An 18,798-nucleotide genomic window follows, 5' to 3' on the forward strand; every position below is an offset into this window, starting at 1 on the left:
CTGTAAATTTTTATGCCTTTATTGCCTTTTCTCACTGTTCTCTGAAATTAGTCCCAATTTCTCCATAATCCTCCTAAAATGAGGACCTCTATTCAGCTGGAGGTCCAAGAGGAGCAGACCAAGGGCCCCGGCCTGACCCTGAGAGAGTGGATGTCTGCAGAGCCACAGGCCCTGGCTGACCCTGTAGGGTGGATGTCTGGCAGTCTCCTCTCGGCCATCCAAATTACTAAGGAGTGCCTTGTGACTGATGATATCCAGGAGGTCTTTCTGTTACATGTATATTTTTCAAAAATTCAGATTTAGCCATGAAAACGGCCCTGTTCCACTGTCTAAACAATGAAACCCAAATTTCTTATGTAGCCTCTATGACCCAGCTTTTGTTCCTCTCTCTAAGCTACTATGTCATTTTCACATCTTATGCTCCAGACATCCCAAATTACTTGCTGTTTCTCTGTAGAGCCTGCTCTCTCCTGCCTCCTTGCCACCTCTGTATGGTGATATACTTCTCTCCCTGCTTCAACTGAGGTATCATCCCTCTGGGAACCAGTCCATGATTCCTCTCCTGCTCATTTTCAGGAGGGTTAAGGTCTTCTTCCGAACCTATTTTTAGTTCAGCCTCCTTCACTAGACTGAAGATAACTCTATTTTATTGACTTTTGTACCAGCAGGGTCACCAAGGCTTGACAAGAAGGATGCCCTCAATAAATGCTAAATAAACACATGTTTCTGGATAGCCAGTAACCTCTAAAAACCTGGCTTTATTCACCTTTCTCCTTGAGTATTAAAAGGTAATTCCAAATTTTTTAGCAATTACAGTTGACCCTTGAACAGTACAGGTTTGAAATGCACAGTCCACTTATATGCAGATTTTTTGCAGATACTTTAGCACTATCTGATCTGTGGTTGGCTGATTGTGCAGATGTGGAGCCACTTATTTAGAGGAACTAGGTATGTGGAGGGCCAGCTATAAATTATAAGTGGATTTTCAACTGCATGAAGGGTGGGTGCCTTAAACCTCCACATTGCTCAAGTGTTAACTGAATGTTTGTAGGCCTTTCACTCTTCCAGATGAGGTAACAGTTTCAGAAGGATAGGTGTTAACTCTTCTTTAAACGTTTGATGGAATTCACCTGTGAAGCCATCTGGTCCTGGACTTTTATTGGGAGTTTTAAAACCACAGATTCAATTTCAGTACTTGTAATTTGGTCTGTTCATATTTTTATTTCTTCCTGGTTTAATCTTGGGAGATTGTACTTTTCTAAGAATTTGTCCACTTCTTCTAGATTGTCTATTGTATTGGCATATAGTTGGTTGCAGTAGTCATTTATGGTCCTTTGTATTACTTTGGTGGCGGTTATAATTTTTTTCATTTCTAGTTTTGTTATTATGGTCCCTCTCCCTTTTTTTCTTGATGAGTCTGGCTAAAGGTTTATCAATTTTATTTTTTCAAAGAACTGGTTTTTAGTTTTGTAAATCCTTCTTATTTTTTTCTTTTTAAGTTTCTATTTATTTCTGCTCTGATCTTTATGATTTATTTCCTTCTACTAACTTTGGGTTTTATTTGTTCTTTTTCTCCTTGCTTTAGGTGTAAGTTTAGGCTGGTTATTTGGGATTTTTTTTTTGGTTCCTAAGGTAAGCTTGTGTTGCTATAAACTTCACTCTTCTAGAACTGCTTTTGCTGTATCCCATAGGTTTTGGATCATCATGTTTTCATTTCCATTTGTCTCCAGGTATTTTTTGATTTCCTCTTTGATTTCTTCAATGATCCATTGGTTGTTTAATAGGATATTGCTTAGCTTCCACGTTTGCATTTCTTTTGTAGTTATTTCCTTATATAGTCGATTTCTCATCTCATTGCATTGTAGTCAGAAAAGCTGCTTTATGATTTCCAGTTTCTTAAATTTTGACAATTTCCAGGGACACTGATTGGATATTTTGTAGGATGCCCCATCACTGAAATTTGTCTGATTTGTCTCATGATAAGACTGGGCTTTGAGTTACTGGGATAAAGACCAAGATGTGAAATGCAATTATCGTTACATCGTATCAAGGGTACCTACTATCAACATGACTTTAAGGCTGATGTTGACCATGACCACACTGCTGAGGTAGTACTTGTCAAATTTCTCCACTGTAAAGTTAATCTTTTTTTTTTTCCTGCTTTCCATGTTGAGTTCTTTGGAAGCAAGTTCACTATATGCAGTCCACACCAAGGAGTGAAGTTATACTTCCCTACTCTTTTTATTAAAATTTTTGTTTTCTAACTTGTTATTTAAGAAAAACAATTGATTTCTGTGTGTTTATTTTATACCTGGTAATAATACTGATTGCTTAGGACTGCTGGTAGATAGCTTTGGATTTTCTAGATCTGCAAGTAACTTGTTTTCCTCCATTTCGTTTTATAGATAAGCAACTGAAGAAAAGCTATTAAGATTATTTACCAACCTGAAACCTGATTTCCAGTTCATGCCTAGAAATCTGTCTCATTACAGGTACTTCTGCTTCTATAAAAAAATAAAGACTAAAATAACTTGTTGAGGATTTAGGTAACTATGCTAACAAACATTTGGTACTTATTACAACTTTAAGAAAGTACAAGTAGTATAAAAATTGCAAACTTTTAGATTTGCATCAAATGAATTAAAACTAGTTATATAAGGAATAATGAAATTATCAACCATAGATATCACAAATCTTTTTCTTTGAGTCTCAGTTCATTTCTGACACTTAAAAATATAACAGGCATTTTTGTTTAAGCATTGACATTTTCTTATGACTTCTCAGTCAGTTCAGTTCAGTTCACTCAGTCTGAAATAACAAGTTAGAAAACAAGAATTTTAATAAAAAGAGTAGGGAAGTAAACTCTTCACTCCTTGGTGTGGACTGCATATAGTGAATTTGCTTCCAAAGGATTCAACATGGAAAGCAGGAAAAAAAAAAAGATTAACTTTACAGTGAAGAAATCTGACATGACTTTGTGACCCCATGGACTGCAGCAGACCAGGCTTCCCTGTCCATCACCAACTCCTGGAGTTTGCTCAAACTCATGTCTATCAAGTCAGTGATGCCATCCAATCATCTCATCCTCTGTTGTCCCCTTCTCCTCCTGCCTTCAATCTTTCCCAGCATCAGGGTCTTTTCCAGTGAGCCATTTCTTCCCATCAGGTGGCCAAAATATTGGAGTTTCAGCTTCAGCATTAGTCCTTCCAATGAATATTCAGGACTGATTTCCTTTAGGATTGACGGGTTGGAGCTCCTTGCAGTCCAAGGGACTCTTAAGAGTCTTCTCCAACACCACAGTTCAAAAGCATCAATTCTTCGGTGCTCAGCTTTCTTTATAGTCCAACTCTCACATCCATACATGTTGCTGCTGCTGCTAAGGCACTTCAGTCGTGTCCGAGTCTGTGCGACCCCATAGATGGCATGACTACTGGAAAGATCATAGCTTTGACTAGATGGACCTTTGTTGGCCAAGACCAAGATGTAAAGTGCAATTATCATATCATATCAAGGGTACATACAATCAACATGATTTCTAGAATAAATTTAAAAACATTAATTGGATAATACTAATTAGATGATTTCATTTCTGCATTTTAACTCCAAAATGTAATATTAAAGTCAAAACCTTATGAACTTTTTATTTTTAGGATTTAGCGCCATCACTAGTTAAAAATAACTTATGGCTCTCGTTTTCACAAATGTTCAAAGTTTCTATAGGGATTAAGAAGTTAAAGGGTTAAAAAGTAACAGTTTTTAAAGTATCTTTTTTCAATATGAAGTATATAGAGATCACAGTAATTCACAGGAAGAGACAGACAAAACATAAATGAGTCCAGAGACCAAAGTATGTATGTTTAAAAAGAATTCCTGGAAAATGAGGTCACTAGCATTCTTTATGAACAGCAGAGCAGGATGGCACAGGACAGATGACTGAGAAACAGAAAAGACTGAAAAAACAAGAAAACAAGGAGGAAAAAATGTAAGAAAACTCAAAGAGGGACAGAGAAACAGTGACTAAAGGAAGCATAGAAAAATGCACATAGAAATGTCCCAAACTCAAGAGTTTTAGAAACTGACATAGGAAGAAAAATAGGAATAAGCAAAATATAGGAAAATAGAACACTAGGTAAACCAAGCAAAGAGGAAAATAGACGCTGGCCTTTGAAAAAGAAAACAAAGATGAAAGCCAGTGGGTTTTCATTTGCTGTTCATTGTTCACATGGGAAAACTTCCTTTGTTCTGAGTTTTGAATGAATATTAGTATTTCTCCTTTAGTTTAGAATTTTGAAAAGCTGACTTTAAAAATGTATTTTGTTTCCTTTAGTTAAAAAAGAGAAATTCCACAATATTATAGAGTGCCTTTAATAAATACTGCATATTGTTGAGGCAAATATAAAATATGTAACTTTTAAAATATATTCAGCAACATGGGAATGTAGTTTCTTGTCTTTCTGGCCTATCTAGCATGCTTCACACTCAACAGGACACAGGGTGGAAAGATTTAAGAGGCTTTCCAGAATAAATCTGTAATATGTATTTTTATACTTGCCATGAGATTTAACCAACTGCTCAGGCAGTAACTTTAAAAATATTATTTAATTGTAGGGTAATTGCTTTACAATATTGTGTTGGCTTCTGCCATACATCAACATGAAACAGCCATAGGTATACACATGTGTCCCCTTCCTCTTGAACCTCCTTCCCACCCCATTCTACGCCTCTAGGTTGTCACAGAGCACTGGATTTGAGCTTCAGCATCATAGAGCAAATTTCCACTGGCTAATTTTATCTATACAAAGTGGTAATGTATATGTTTCAACGCTGCTCTCTGAGTTCTTCTCACCTTCTCCTTCCCTGCCCTGTGTCCACAACTCTGTCTACTGCCTTTGTCTCCAGTGCTGCCCTGCAGATAGGTTCATCAGCACCATCTTTCTAGATTCCATAACATGTGCATATTCAGCTTTGTCTGACTCTTTGTGACCCTCTGGACTATAGCCTCTCAGGCTCCTCTGTCCATGGGATTTTCCAGGCAAGAATATTGGAGTGGGTTATCATTTCCTTCTCCAGGGGATCTTCCTGACCCAGGGATTGAATCCGTGTCTTTTATGTCTCCTGCATTGCAGGTGGATTCTTTACCTGCTGAGCCATTCCATACGTATATATATATATGTGTGTTAACATTTCGGTATCTGCCTCTTTCTGACTTACCTCACTAAGTATAATAGGATCTACGTTCATCCACCTCATTAGAACTGACTCAGATGCATTCCTTTTTATGCCTGAGTAATATTCCATTATGTATATGTACCATAACTTCTTTATCCATTCCTCTGTCATAGACATCCAGGTTGCTTCCGAGCACTATTGTAAATAGTGCTGCAATGAACACTGGGGTGTATGTATCTTTTTCAATTATGGTTTCCTCAGGGTATATGCCCAGTAGTGGGACTGCTGGATCATACAGTAGTTCCATTCCTAGCTTTTTAAGGAATCTCCACACTGTTCTTCACAGTGGCTGGATCAATTTGCATTCCCACCAACAGTGCAAAAGGGTTCCCTTTTCTCCACACTCTCTTCAGCATTTATTGTTTATAGATTTTTTGATGATGGCCATTATGACTAGTGTGAGATGATACCTCACTGTAGTTTTGATTTGCATTTTTCTAATAATGAGTGATGTTGAGCATCTTTTCATGTGTTTTATTAGCCATCTGTATGCCTTCTTTGGAGAAATATCTATTTAGGTCTTCTGCCCACTTTTTAAATTGGGTTGTTTGTTTTTCTGGTATTGAGCTGAATGAGATGCTTATATATTTTGGAGAATAAACCTTTGTCAGTCGTTTCATTTTCAATTGTTTTCTCCCATTATGAGGGTTGTCTTTTAATCTTGTTTATTGTTTCCTTTGCTGTGCAAAAGCTTTTAAAGTTTAATTAGGTCCCATTTGATTATTTTTGTTTTTATTTCCATTACTCTAGGAGATGGGTCATAGAGGATCTTGTTGTGATATTTATTGAAGAGTGTACTGCCTATATTTTCCTCTAAGTTTCTGACCTTACATTTAAGTCTTTAATTCATATTGAGTTTATTTTTGTGTATGGTGTTAGGAAGTGTTCTAGCTTCATTCTTTTGCATGTAGCTTTCCAGTTTTCCCAGCATCACTTATTGAAGAGGCTGTCTTTTCTCCATTGTATATTCTTGCCTTTGTCAAAGATAAGGAACCTATAGGTGTGTGGGTTTATCTCTGGGCTTTCTCTCTTGTTCCATTGGTCTATATTTCTGTTTTTGTGCTACTACCATACTGCATTGTCTTGATGACTTTAGCTCTATAGTATAGTCTGAAGTCAGGAAGGTTGATTCTTCCATTTTTCTTTCTCAAGACTGCTTTGGCTATCTGGGGTCTTTTGTGTTTCCAGATAAACTGTAAAAGTTTTTGTTCTAGTTCTAAAATGTCATTGGTAGTTTGATAGAGATTGCACTGAATTTGTAGATTACTTTGGGTAGTATAGCCATTTTCACAGTATTGATTCTTCCAAGCCAAGAATATAGTATATCTCTCCATCTGTTTGTGTCATCTTGCCAATAGCTTTTAATATATGGTCTGTGAACTAATAAAACATAGGGAAGATGGAGTTTCCAATCAAAAAGGCCTGGTAAGCAGCTGGGGTAATGGCTATCTGCCTGTGTCAAGACAAATCCATGAACAAAGAAAACTTCTCTAATGTGATAGAAACTTATTTCAGAGCAAAGACATGAAAGCAGAGTAAATACAGAAGAGTCGTCTTCATCCAGAAGAAAAGGGCAGAAAAAGAGGTAACTTCAGGGATAGGACAGAAGGCTTACTACAATTTGAATAATCACCTTTCCAGGGTCAGCAACTCTGACAAAGACTTATTTATAAAGAACCATGTTGGACTTCAGCAGCATTATTTATAGTCTTGTATAAAATGAAAACTACATAGGGAACCTGGTCTATAATCATATTCCTTCTCCCTTCATTTTATTACTGCCTTAGAACTTGGCTAAGAGGGAGAAATGGAAGGAAACATTCACGTTACACTGAGCTTATAATTGTATAATCTCCAAAGTAATGATATTCTGCTTCATATTTAAATTATATTTACCAGTGAAACCCCATCCCCCAATTTCTTCCCAGCACTGGCATCAAGGGAAAAACCCCCAACATTTCATTTATGAGGTAGTACTGTTTACCATAAAAATATCAGATCACAATTTTATCTCAGAATATTAAGAATTACAATAAAAACTAAACTCTGTAACTTGTGGGCTAATTAGGTAAAGGTCACAAAAACTGTCAAATATTATAGAAATGCTATAAATTCCAATCATCTCAATATACTGACAGTAGTCAAATATAGACAAATTAATTCTTAAAAATATCAGGGACAACACTGAATGACAATAAAATACTTTCTGGGACACTGATTGTCCCAGACACCAGGCTAACGCCTTCAACACCAGTATTTCACTGAATCCACAGATAGGCCTATCAGGAAGGCACTCTTATTATACCCAATTTACACTTTAAGGAACAGGGTAAGAAAGGATATATAATTTGTCCAAGATTACACAGCTAGTAACTTCCAAAGTAGCATTCAAAATCAGATCTAACTTCAAACTCCATAATCAACCACTCTATTTATATTTTTAAGAAAAATTACAAATAAATCACAGGTACTTGTCCGAGTTAACATTCTGAGTAACTTTCTGAATTATAATTCTTCAAATAATATAGGGATTATAATAGTAGGGCTGTGAATTTAACATTTTCCATGATCTAAAGATGGTCAGACAATTTTTGATCAAGAATTAAAGTCCTTAAGTCACTTGTCTGACCTAGTTACTACAGTTTGAAACAACAGTACCTTATTAGAAATATGAAAAATATGCATTGTTGAACACAAAATCACAAACAAGGTAATGTTTTTGAAAACAAACAGAAGCAGATCACTGAGTCAAACATAACTGGTTATTTCTGAAATCTACCACTTGCTAGCTATGAGATCTTGACCAAAATTATGTAACCTTTCTGTGCCTCAGATTCTTCCCATAGAATATGGGCCTAAGAACAATATCAAACTTATAGGTTTAAAAAAGATAGGTGTTTTGAAAATGTTCAGTAAAAGTTAACTTCTTACTGTGGTTTGTTTCTGCTTAGAAAAATAGCTCAAGCCCACTGTTTTATTTATCATAGTCAAGTGAACTATCTGAACACAAAGAATAGAAAATTATTATTATATGTAACTTGAGTATCCACTAGTGCCAGAGAAGAAAAAGGGTATTAATAATCCAAAATGTCAGGTGGTAGAAAGATTATTAATGAATGTCTTTGGAAGTGAGTTCTGTGACTTGCATTTATACAAGGCCACCCTAGATGTCCTGGGAATTCACATTTTATAAAATATAAGTGAGATATTGTCTATCCTATGCCTTTGTTGATCCTTTGTGCTTTTGTTCAGTACCAAGGAGATGGAAAAATTCTGATCAAACTTCTCATAAAAACTTTTATATACCTATAATAGAAAATGGCAATCAAATATCCTAGATTTTGTTCTTTTTATTCCTCACACTACTTATTTTCCACATGCAATCTTTCCATTACCTTGAAGGAAGGGGGTTTGCCTAGGATTGATTACTTCCTTCTTGGCTCTAGGGCCACAATTCAGGTAGTGGCCACCTGTTAAATAATGAGGGCTTTTTATTGATTTCATGGTCAACTGTCTTAAGGTTTCTCCAGGTGTGGCTAACTAAAAGAAAATAAGAAAGTAGCACACTAACCAGTTGTTTAAGCATTTACAGTAAAAATAAAAATGTTGAACAATAAAGTCCAACCTGTTTACCAAATATTAAATAGTATTACACTGCTATAGTACTGAGGTACTGACACAGGAATAGATAGAAAAATCCATGTAAAATAATGAAGCTGATCCAAAAATATACATAAGACCTATTCCATCATAAAGGACATGGTGGGGAAACATATTCAGTTGTGGTGATTAGTAATTTAGGAAAAAAAAAGTTGTAACATTAACCTAATATAATACACCAAATCAATTCCAGATAGATTAAAGATGTAAAATTAAAACCATAAAATTACTTGAGAAAGATACAACTAGCTATTTATATAATCCTGCAATTTTTAAAGGCCTAAAGATGAAACTGGGCAGAAAACATGGAGAAAAAGATTGGCAGATTTGGCAATGGACATTTAAAACTCTTTTCATAACAAAACAAAAACCTCTAGAAACAAACTGTAAGGCAATGACAAACTGGTAAAAATATTGAAAGCAAATAATATCATTCTATTTTTTTTTCATTCTTAATATTTAAGAGCTTTTGTAAAACAGTAATATATAATCATCTTAGAGTATACAACTAACCATCACCAAAACAACAATGAAATATAAATGGCTAGTTAACATATTTAACAAGTTCACTTTACCAGTAAACAAAGAAATAGAAAACAATGTGGAGTAGAAACTGGCAAAGACTGCTGTATCTGTTTTCTGGGATATACTGCAGCACACACATAAATAACACCTACACTATGCAGAACTTCGTACAGCAACTTCATACACTGCTGTCCACGTACGGATGACTCAATTTTCTGGAACTCAATCTAGCAAAAGTGTCATCAAAGGCACACCTGAGCTGACAGAAATCAGAGAGTGGTTGGGTGTGGTGACCGGCTGAAAAGGGGCATGAGGAAACTTTCTGGGGTATTGTTAGTGTTCTTGATCTTGTTCTGGTGGTGTTTACAATGTATATAATATTAAAATTCTAAAAATGAGCAATAAGAACTGTGAATTTTTTTACCTGTAAAATAAACCTTAATTAAAATAAAAAAAAATGCATACCTGGCTCAGCGGTTTAAATTCCTTTAGCCCAAGAAATAACAGTGGATACACAAAATATTTAACTACTGGATTATTCACTGAAGAAAGGCTTATAATAAAAGAGTGAGTGTTCCTAGTCTAGACAAAAGCATAGTGATGATTATCTGTGGGATATAAGATTAAAATGACTTTTTCTTTTCCTTTTCAATGTTTTATAATTCAGTGTCCATGGGGTCACAAAGAGTCAGGACTGAGATGGACTGAACAACAAACAACAAAACTCTTATGAAAGAAAATGACACATTGTTTAAAGCTTTCTTTAGAGAAATACAATCAAGACTATGTACAATTTATGTATAGTCTTTCCTTAAATTCTGCCTGGAATCCTACTACTTGGGTTTTTCTATCTTGCTTTAAGCCTCATATAACTTCAGATATGGTTAATATATCAAAATGCTTGCTGAGAATTTCTTGATTGCCTGTGTACAATGGCAACTTCCAGTCTCTCATTTTGTACTGGCTTTATTGCTGTTCAAAACTACCATTGAGAAATGACTTTTTAACTACATTGTGCTAATCCCAAGGACCTTTGCTTGCTCCTTAAACGTAAAAAAAAATTTTATTTATTTATTTGGCTAAACTGGGTCTTAGTTTCAGCATGTGGGATCTAGTTCCCTGACCAGTGATTGAACCTGGGCCCCTTGCCCTCTGAGCTCGGAGTCCTAGCTGCTGGAGCACCAGGGAAGTTCCTTAAACTTACTTTTTAATAGAAGTAGACTGCTTATGCCTATATAGTTTTCTCTGTTCCAAAATGCTTTCAGTTGTGGGGGGGTGGGGGGGGAGATTCTGGAGAGAGTCTACAATCTAGGACTCTGTATTCCCACTCTCCTCCTCTTTTTCTATGAATGCTATATTTACATTAGCTAAACTCAGCCCACTTAACCATTTTATAATCTGGATTCAGCTAAAGAACCGGCGTGACTATACTCATCCCCTTTTCTCAACAGATTTTAAAATAGAATCACTGAGCACTACTAGCCAATTTAATGAATATGTCTACATTCCTTCTAGGTCACAGATAACATAAGTAAATGAACATTGGCCTTTTCTTTATATGTTATTTTTTCTTTGAGGTTATTACAATGAGAGGACTGTATAAGTAACATTTTGCCAGTTTATTTAGATTGTGTTGTCTGGGTAATTTGGCAAGCTTTATCAATACTACCCTGCTACCATGCACCCTCCTTCTCTCACACCTAATATTTCCTGAGCATTTCCTAAGAGTCAGGCACTCTGTTGACTCAGTTCAGTTCAGTTCAGTCGCTCAGTCGTGTCCGATTCTTTGCGACCCCGTGAACCGCAGCACACCAGGCCTCCCTGTCCATCACTAACTCCTGGAGTTTACTCAAACTGATGCCCACTGAGTCGGTGATGCCATCTAACCATCTCATCCTCTGTCGTCCCCTTCTCCTCCTGCCCCCAATCCCTCCCAGCATCAGGGTCTTTTCCAATGAGTCAGCTCCTCGCATGAGGTGGCCAAAGTACTGGAGTTTCAGCTTCAGCATCAGTCCTTCCAATGAACACCCAGGACTGATCTCCTTTAGGATGGACTGGTTGGATCTCCTTGCAGTCCAAGGGACTCTCAAGAGTCTTCTCCAACACCACAGTTTAAAATCATCAATTTTTCAGTGCTCAGCTTTCTTTATAGTCCAACTCTCACATCCATACATGACCACTGGAAAAACCATAGCCTTGACCAGATGGACCTTTGTTGGCAAAGTAATGTCTCTGCTTTTTAATATGCTATCTAGGTTGGTCATAACTTTCCTTCCAAGGAGTAAGCGTCTTTTAATTTCATGGCTGCAGTCACCATCCGCAGTAATTTTGGAGCCCCCAAAAATAAAGTCTGACACTGTCTCCCCATCTATTTCCCATGAGGTGATGGGACCAGATGCCATGATCTTAGTTAAGCCAACTTTTTCACTCTCCTCTTTGATTTTTCATCAAGAGGCTTTTTAGTTCCTCTTCACTCTCTGCCATAAGGGTGGTGTCATCTGCATATCTGAAGTTATTGATTTCTCCCAGCAATCTTGATTCCAGCTTGTGCTTCTTCCAGCCCAGCGTTTCTCATGATGTACTCTGCATATAAGTTAAATAAACAGGGTGACAATATACAGCCTTGACGTACTCCTTTTCCGATTTTGAACCAGTCTGTTGTTCCACGTCCAGTTCTAACTGTTGCTTCCTGACCTGCATACAGGTTTCTCAAGAGGCCGGTCAGGTGGTTTGGTATTCCCATCTCTTTCAGAATTTTCCACAGTTTATTGTGATCCACACAGTCGAAGGCTTTGGCGTAGTCAATGAAGCAGAAATAGATGTTTTTCTGGAACTTTCTTGCTTTTTTGATGATCCAGTGGATATTGGCAATTTGATCTCTGGTTCCTCTGCCTTTTCTAAAACCAGCTTGAACATCTGGAAGTTCACGGTTCATGTATTGCTGAAGCCTGGCTTGGAGAATTTTGAGCATTATCTTACTAGCGTGTGAGATGAGTGCAATTGTGCGGTAGTTTGAGCATTCTTTGGGATTGCCTTTCTTAGGGATTGGAATGAAAACTAACCTTTTCCAGTCCTATGGCCACTCCTGAGTTTTCCTAATTTGCTGGCATACTGAGTGCAGCACTTTCACAGCATCATCTTTCAGGATTTGAAATAGCTCAACTGGAATTCCATCACCTCCACTAGCTTTGTTCGTAGTGATGCTTTCTAAGGACCACTTGACTTCACATTCCAGGATGTCTGGCTCTAGGTGAGTGATCACACCATTGTGATTATCTGGGTTGTGAAGATCTTTTTTGTACAGTTCTTCTGTGTATTTTTGCCACCTCTTCTTAATATCTTCTGCTTCTGTTAGGTCCATACCATTTCTGTCCTTTATCGAACTCATCTTTGCCTGAAATGTTCCGACTACTTTACATTAATTATAGTTCATTTAACTCTAATAATAACTCTGAGGTGCATATTGTCATCTCTATTTTACAGGTGAAGAAATTGAGGTTTGCAAGAGAGGCTGCTTGCTGCAGTCATTGTGAGAGGAGGGATTTGAACCAGCTGCTATAATTTAATAGCCCACTGTATAATTAGGAAATGATTCAATATTTGGCATTACAGAGAGCCTCCATGAATGTATGTTTTTTTAAAGGAACATGGAAAGTATTCCAAAGATGAGAATGGGTGATATACTCTGTAACCAGCTCCAGAAGACAGATATTATTATTTAGAATCAAAAGTCTCTGAAAGTCCTACTCATCCTATTAATTATTATGATTTCTTCTCATCCTGCAGATTATTACTTCATGTTCAAATGACTGTTGATAGGAGCTGGTGTTCTGGAGGCAGGATGGGCTCTTAAGTGTGACTGACATCTTCACTATTTATTAGTGTGTGATCTTGGACAAATGATCTGTTTGAGCCTCAGTTTCTTCATTTATAGGATGAAAGTAATACTAACTATCTGATAGAGTTAGAAATAAACCCACCACAGTTGGTCTCTAACCTTAGAGTCTTATGAGGCTCTTGGGAGGTTTGAATAAGGGAAGATAGCAGGGTGCCTGAAATGTAGCACATGGAAGTAAATATTTGCTTCAAGAATGAATTGGTGGGATCCAGATCTCCTACTACCAGTATGTATGTATGTATGTGCTCAGTCATGTCTGACTCTTTGCAACCCCATGGAGTGTAACCTGCCAGATTCCTCTGTCCATGGGATTTTCCAGGCAAGAATATTGGAGGGGGTTGCCATTTCCTCTTCCAGGGCATCTTCCTAACCCAGGGATTGAACCTGCATCTCTTGCATCTCCTGCATTGGCAGGTGGATTTTTTTTTTTTTTTTTTTTTACCACTGTGCCACATGCGAAGTCCACTATCAGCAGAACAGCAAAAACAAATAAGCATAAAAAGGATGTACACTTACTTTAAAGTCAAGTATAAGTGACTCTGGTTGCCAGATATTTTGTGTAATCTTACTGATTAATCTGAATAACTGGTAATTTGCTAAAAGTATACTTAACAAGTGGTTTTAAAAGAAATGATGAGATTTCACATTAAAGTAACCCTGAAGATATGCCAAAACAAAAAGTCTGTGAAAACATAAACACTCCACAAGCAAAAAAAAAACAACACAAAAAACAAAAAAACCCCAAAACTGAATCTAGACAGACCTTACACCTGTCACAAAAATTAACTCAAAATTGATCATAGAGCTAATGTAAAATGCAAAAGTATAAAATGCCTAGGAGATAACATAGGAGAAGACCCACATGACAGTGGATATTTTAGATACAGCATCAAAGGTGTGATCTATGAAAAAAATAATGTATAAGCTGGACTTCATTAAAATTAAAACACTTCTGTGAAAAACAATGTCAAGTGAATGAGAAGACAAGCTACAAACTAGGAGAAAATATTTGCTCAAGATATATCTGATAGAGAAGTGTTATTCAAAATATACAAAGAACTCATAAAACTCAACAATGAGAAAAATTTTAATTTTTTGCTAATTAAAAAGTGAGCAAAAAACCTTAGCAAAGTAAATATATAGATGGCAAATAGCACGTGAGGAGATGATCAACATCACAGGTCATTGAGAAAGGTAAAAAGAAAGTGAAAGTGCTAGTTGCTCAGTTGTGTCCAACTCTTTGTGACCTCGTGGATTGCAGCCTGCCAGGCTCTTCTGTCCATGGAATTCTCCAGGCAAGAACTGTGGAATGGGTAGTCATTCCCTTCTTCATGGGATCTTCCCAACTCAGGGATTGGACCCAGGTCTCCTGCATTTCAGGCGGATTCTTTACCAGCTGAGCCACCAGGGAAGCCCTGGTGATCACCATCACAGGTCATTAGGGGATTGCAAATTAATGCAACAACTGGATACTACTCCACAGCTCAGTTGGTAAAGAATCCCTACAATGCAGGAAACCTGAGTTCGATTCCTGGGTTAGGAAGATCCTCTGGAAAAGGAAATGGCAACCTACTCCAGTATTCTTGCCTGGGAAATCCCATGGACAGAGGAGCCTGGTAGGGTACAGTCCACGGGGTCACAAGGGTCAACATGACTTAGCAACTAAAGCACCACCACACTTATCACAATGGCCAAAATCCAAAACACAATCCCAAATGCTGCTGAAGACATACAGCAGGGAATCCTATTCATTGCTGGTTGGAATACAAAATGAAACAACCACTCTGGAAGATAGTTTGGCAATTTCTTACAAAAATAAACGTACTCTTACCATACAATACAGCAATCATGGTTCTTGGTATTTATCCGGAAACATGTCTACACAAAAACCTACAGATAGAGGTTTATAGTACTTTTAATTTTAACTGTCAAAACTTGGAAGCAACCAAGATATCCTTTAGTAGGTAAATGGATAAATCAACTATGTACATTTAGACAATGGAACATTATTCATTGTTAAAAAATGAGCTATGAAAAATATGAAAAGACATGGAGGAACTTTTAAATATATACTGCTAAGTGAAAGAAAAACTAGACATCAAATTGCCAACATTCCCTGGATCATGGAGAAAGCAAGGAATTTCCAGAAAAACATCTACTTCTGTTTCATTGACTATGTTAAAGTCTTTGACTTTGTGGATCACAACAAACTGGAAAATTCGTAACAACAGATGGGAGTACCAGGCCACCTTACCTGTCTCCTGAGAAACCTGTATGTGGGTCAAGAAGCAACAGTTAGAACTGGATGTGGAATAACTGACTGGTTCCAAACTGGGAAAGGAGTACGGCAAGGCTGTATTTTGGCATCCTACTTATTTAGCATACATGCAGAGTACATCAAGCAAAATGCCAGGCTGGAAGAATCACAAGCTGGAATCAAGATTGCCAGGAGAAATACCAACAACTTCAGATATGCTCATGACACTCTAATGGCAGAGAGTGAAGAGGAACTAAAGAGCCTCTTGATGAAGATGAAAAAGGAGAGTGAAAAAGCTGACTTAAAAACTCGACATTCTCCACTGCTGCCCTGAAAATAAATTCATCAGTGCCATCTCCTCAGATTCCATATATATGTGTCAGTATATGATATTTATATTTCTCTCTCTGACTTACTTCAGACATAGAGAACAGACCCGTGGGACACAGTGGGAGGAGAGGAGGGAGAAGGGGAGATGCATGGAGAGCATAACACAGGAATTTACAATCCCATATACAAAACAGATAGCCAATGGGAATTTGCTATATGACCATCAGGGAACTCAAACAGGGGCTCTGAGACAGGCCGAAGGGTGGGGTGGGGAGGGAGATGGGAGGGAGTTCCAGGAAGGAGAGGACATGGATGTACCTATTCTGCTGATTCTTGTTGATGTATGAAAGAAAACTACAAAATCCTGTAAAGCAATTATCCTTCATTAAAAAATTAAAAAAACAAAAAAACCCAACTTTCAAAAAACTAATATCATGACATCTGGTCCCATCACTTCATGGCAAACAGAGGGGAAAAAGTGGAAGCAGTGACAGATATTACTTTCCTGGGTTCCAAAATCACTGTGGATGGTGACTGCAGCCACAAAATAAAAGATACTTGCTCCATCCTTATGGCAGAAAGCGAAGAGGAACTAAAGAGCCTCTTGATGAAAGCCAGACATCCTGCAGTCCAAAGTCAAGTGGGCCTTAGGAAGCACTACTACAAACAAAACTAGTGGAGGTGATGGAATTCCAGTTGAGCTATTTTAAATCCTAAAAGATGATGCTGTGAAAGGGCTGCACTCAATATGCCAGCAAATTTGGAAAACTCAGCAGTGGCCACAGGACTGGAAAATGTTAGTTTTCATTCCAATCCCAAAGAAGGGCAATGCTAAAGAATGTTCAAACTACTGCACAATTGCACTCATCTCACATGCTAGCAAAGCAATGCTCAAAATTCTCCAAGACAGGCTTCAATAGTATGTGAACCGTGAACTTTCAGATGTTCAAGTTGGATTGAGAAAAGGCAGAGGAACCAGAGATGAAATTGCCAACATCTGTTGGATCACAGAAAAAGCAAGAGAATCCTGATAAAACATCTACTTCTGCTTCATTGACTACTCTAAAGCCTTCGACTGTGTGGATTGCAACAAACTGTTGAAAATTCTTAAAAAGATGGGAATACCAGACCATTTTACCTGCCTCCTGAGAAACCTGTATGCAGGACCTGTATGCAAAATGGTTATCTGAAGAGGCTTTACAAATAGCTGAAGAAAGGAGAGAAGTGAAAATCAAGAGGGAAAGGTACATCCAACTAAACACAGAGTTCCAAAGAATAACAAGGAGAGACAAGAAGGCCTTCTTAGATGAACAGTGCATAAAAATAGAGGAAAACAACAGAAGGGGAAAGACGAGATATCTCTTCAGGAAAATTGGAAATATCAAGGGAACATTTCAACCAAAGATGTGCACAATAAAGGACAGAAATGGTAGAGACCTAGTAGATGCAGAAGAGATCAAGAAGAGATGGAAAGAATACATGGAAGAACTGTACAAAAAAGATCTTAATGAACTGGATAACTACGATGGTTTAGTCAGTCACCCACAGCCAGACATTCTGGACTGTGAAGTCAAGTAGGCCTTAGAAAGCACTGTTGTCAATAAAGCTAGTGGATGCGATGGAATTCCAGTGGAGCTATTCAAAAGCCTAAAGAATGATGCTGTCAAAGTGTTGCAGTCAATATGTCAGCAAATTTGGAAGACTCAGCAGTGGCCACAGGACTGGAAAAGGTCAATTCTCATCCCAATTTCCACAAATAAATGTTCAAACAATCAGACAACTGCACTCATCTCCCATGTTAGCAAGATCATGCTTAAAATCTTGGCGAACCAAGAACTTCCAGACATCCAAGCCGGGTTTAGAAAAGGTAGAAGAACCAGAGATCAAACTGCCAACACTCGCTGGATCACAGAGAAAGCAAAGGAACTCCAGAAAAGCATCTACCTTTGTTTCATTGACTACGCTAAAGCCTTTGACTGTGTGGATCATAAATAACTGTGGAAAGCTCTCAGAGAGATGGGAATACCAGATCATCTTACCTGTCTCCTGAGAAACCTGCATGGGTTGAGAAGCAACAGTTAGAACCCTGTATAGAACAACTGATAGGTTCTGGATGGAGAAAGGAGTACAACAGGGCTGTCCGCCGTCACCCTGTTTGTTAAACCAATACCCTGAGCACATCATGAGAAATGCCGGTCTGGATGTGTTACAAGCTGGAATCAAGATAGGCAGGAGAAACTTCAACAACCTCAAGGATGCAGATGATACCACTCTAATGGCAGAAAGCAAAGAGGAACTAAAGAGCCCCTTGAGGGTGAAGGAGGAGAGTGAAAGAGCCAGCTTAAAACTAAACATGAAAAAACTAAGATCATGGCATCTGGCCCCATTACTTCATGGCCAACAGAAGGGGAAAAAGTGGAAGTAGTAACAGATTTCCTCTTCTTGGGCTCTAAAATCACTGTGGATGGTGACCACAACCATGAAATCAGAAGATGATTCACTCTTGACAGGAAAACGATGACAAACCTAGACAGTATGTTGAAAAGCAGAGACATCACTTGGCTGACAAAGGTCCATATACTCAAGGCTATGGTCTTCCCAGTGGTCACATACGGTTGTTTGAGAGCTGGACCATAAAGAAGGCAGAGCACCAAAGAATTGATGCCTTTTGAACAGTGGTGCTGGAGAAGACTCCTGAGAGTCCCTTGGACAGCAAGGATATCAAACCAGTCAATCTTAAGGGAAATCAACCCTGACTACTCTTTGGAAGGACTGATGCTGAAGCTGAAGTTCCAGTATTTTGGTCACCTGATGAGAATAGCTGACTCACTGGAAAAGTCCCTGATGCTGGGAAAAATTAAGGGCAGAAGCAGGAGAGGGCGTCAGAGGATGAGATGGC

The 18,798-nt window shown here is 37.9% G+C and overlaps 1 protein-coding gene across 4 annotated transcripts in view; it reads right to left on the reverse strand.

The window, feature by feature from the left end:
- The window catches only part of CWC27 (CWC27 spliceosome associated cyclophilin), a 241,541-nt gene that overhangs the window by 22,899 nt on the left and 199,844 nt on the right, over positions 1 to 18,798 (reverse strand). The window contains exon 14 of one of the 4 annotated variants that reach the window (XM_043489004.1): positions 15,160 to 15,202. The exons of the other annotated variants lie outside the window; for them this stretch is intronic. Coding sequence (XP_043344939.1) covers positions 15,175 to 15,202 — 28 coding nt within the window. The 3' untranslated portion in view covers positions 15,160 to 15,174. Of the gene's footprint in view, positions 1 to 15,159; positions 15,203 to 18,798 lie in introns of those variants that run through there. 4 annotated transcript variants of the gene reach the window in all.

This window comes from Cervus canadensis, chromosome 16, assembly GCF_019320065.1.
Source record: "Cervus canadensis isolate Bull #8, Minnesota chromosome 16, ASM1932006v1, whole genome shotgun sequence".
NCBI classification, from domain to species: Eukaryota; Metazoa; Chordata; class Mammalia; order Artiodactyla; family Cervidae; genus Cervus; species Cervus canadensis.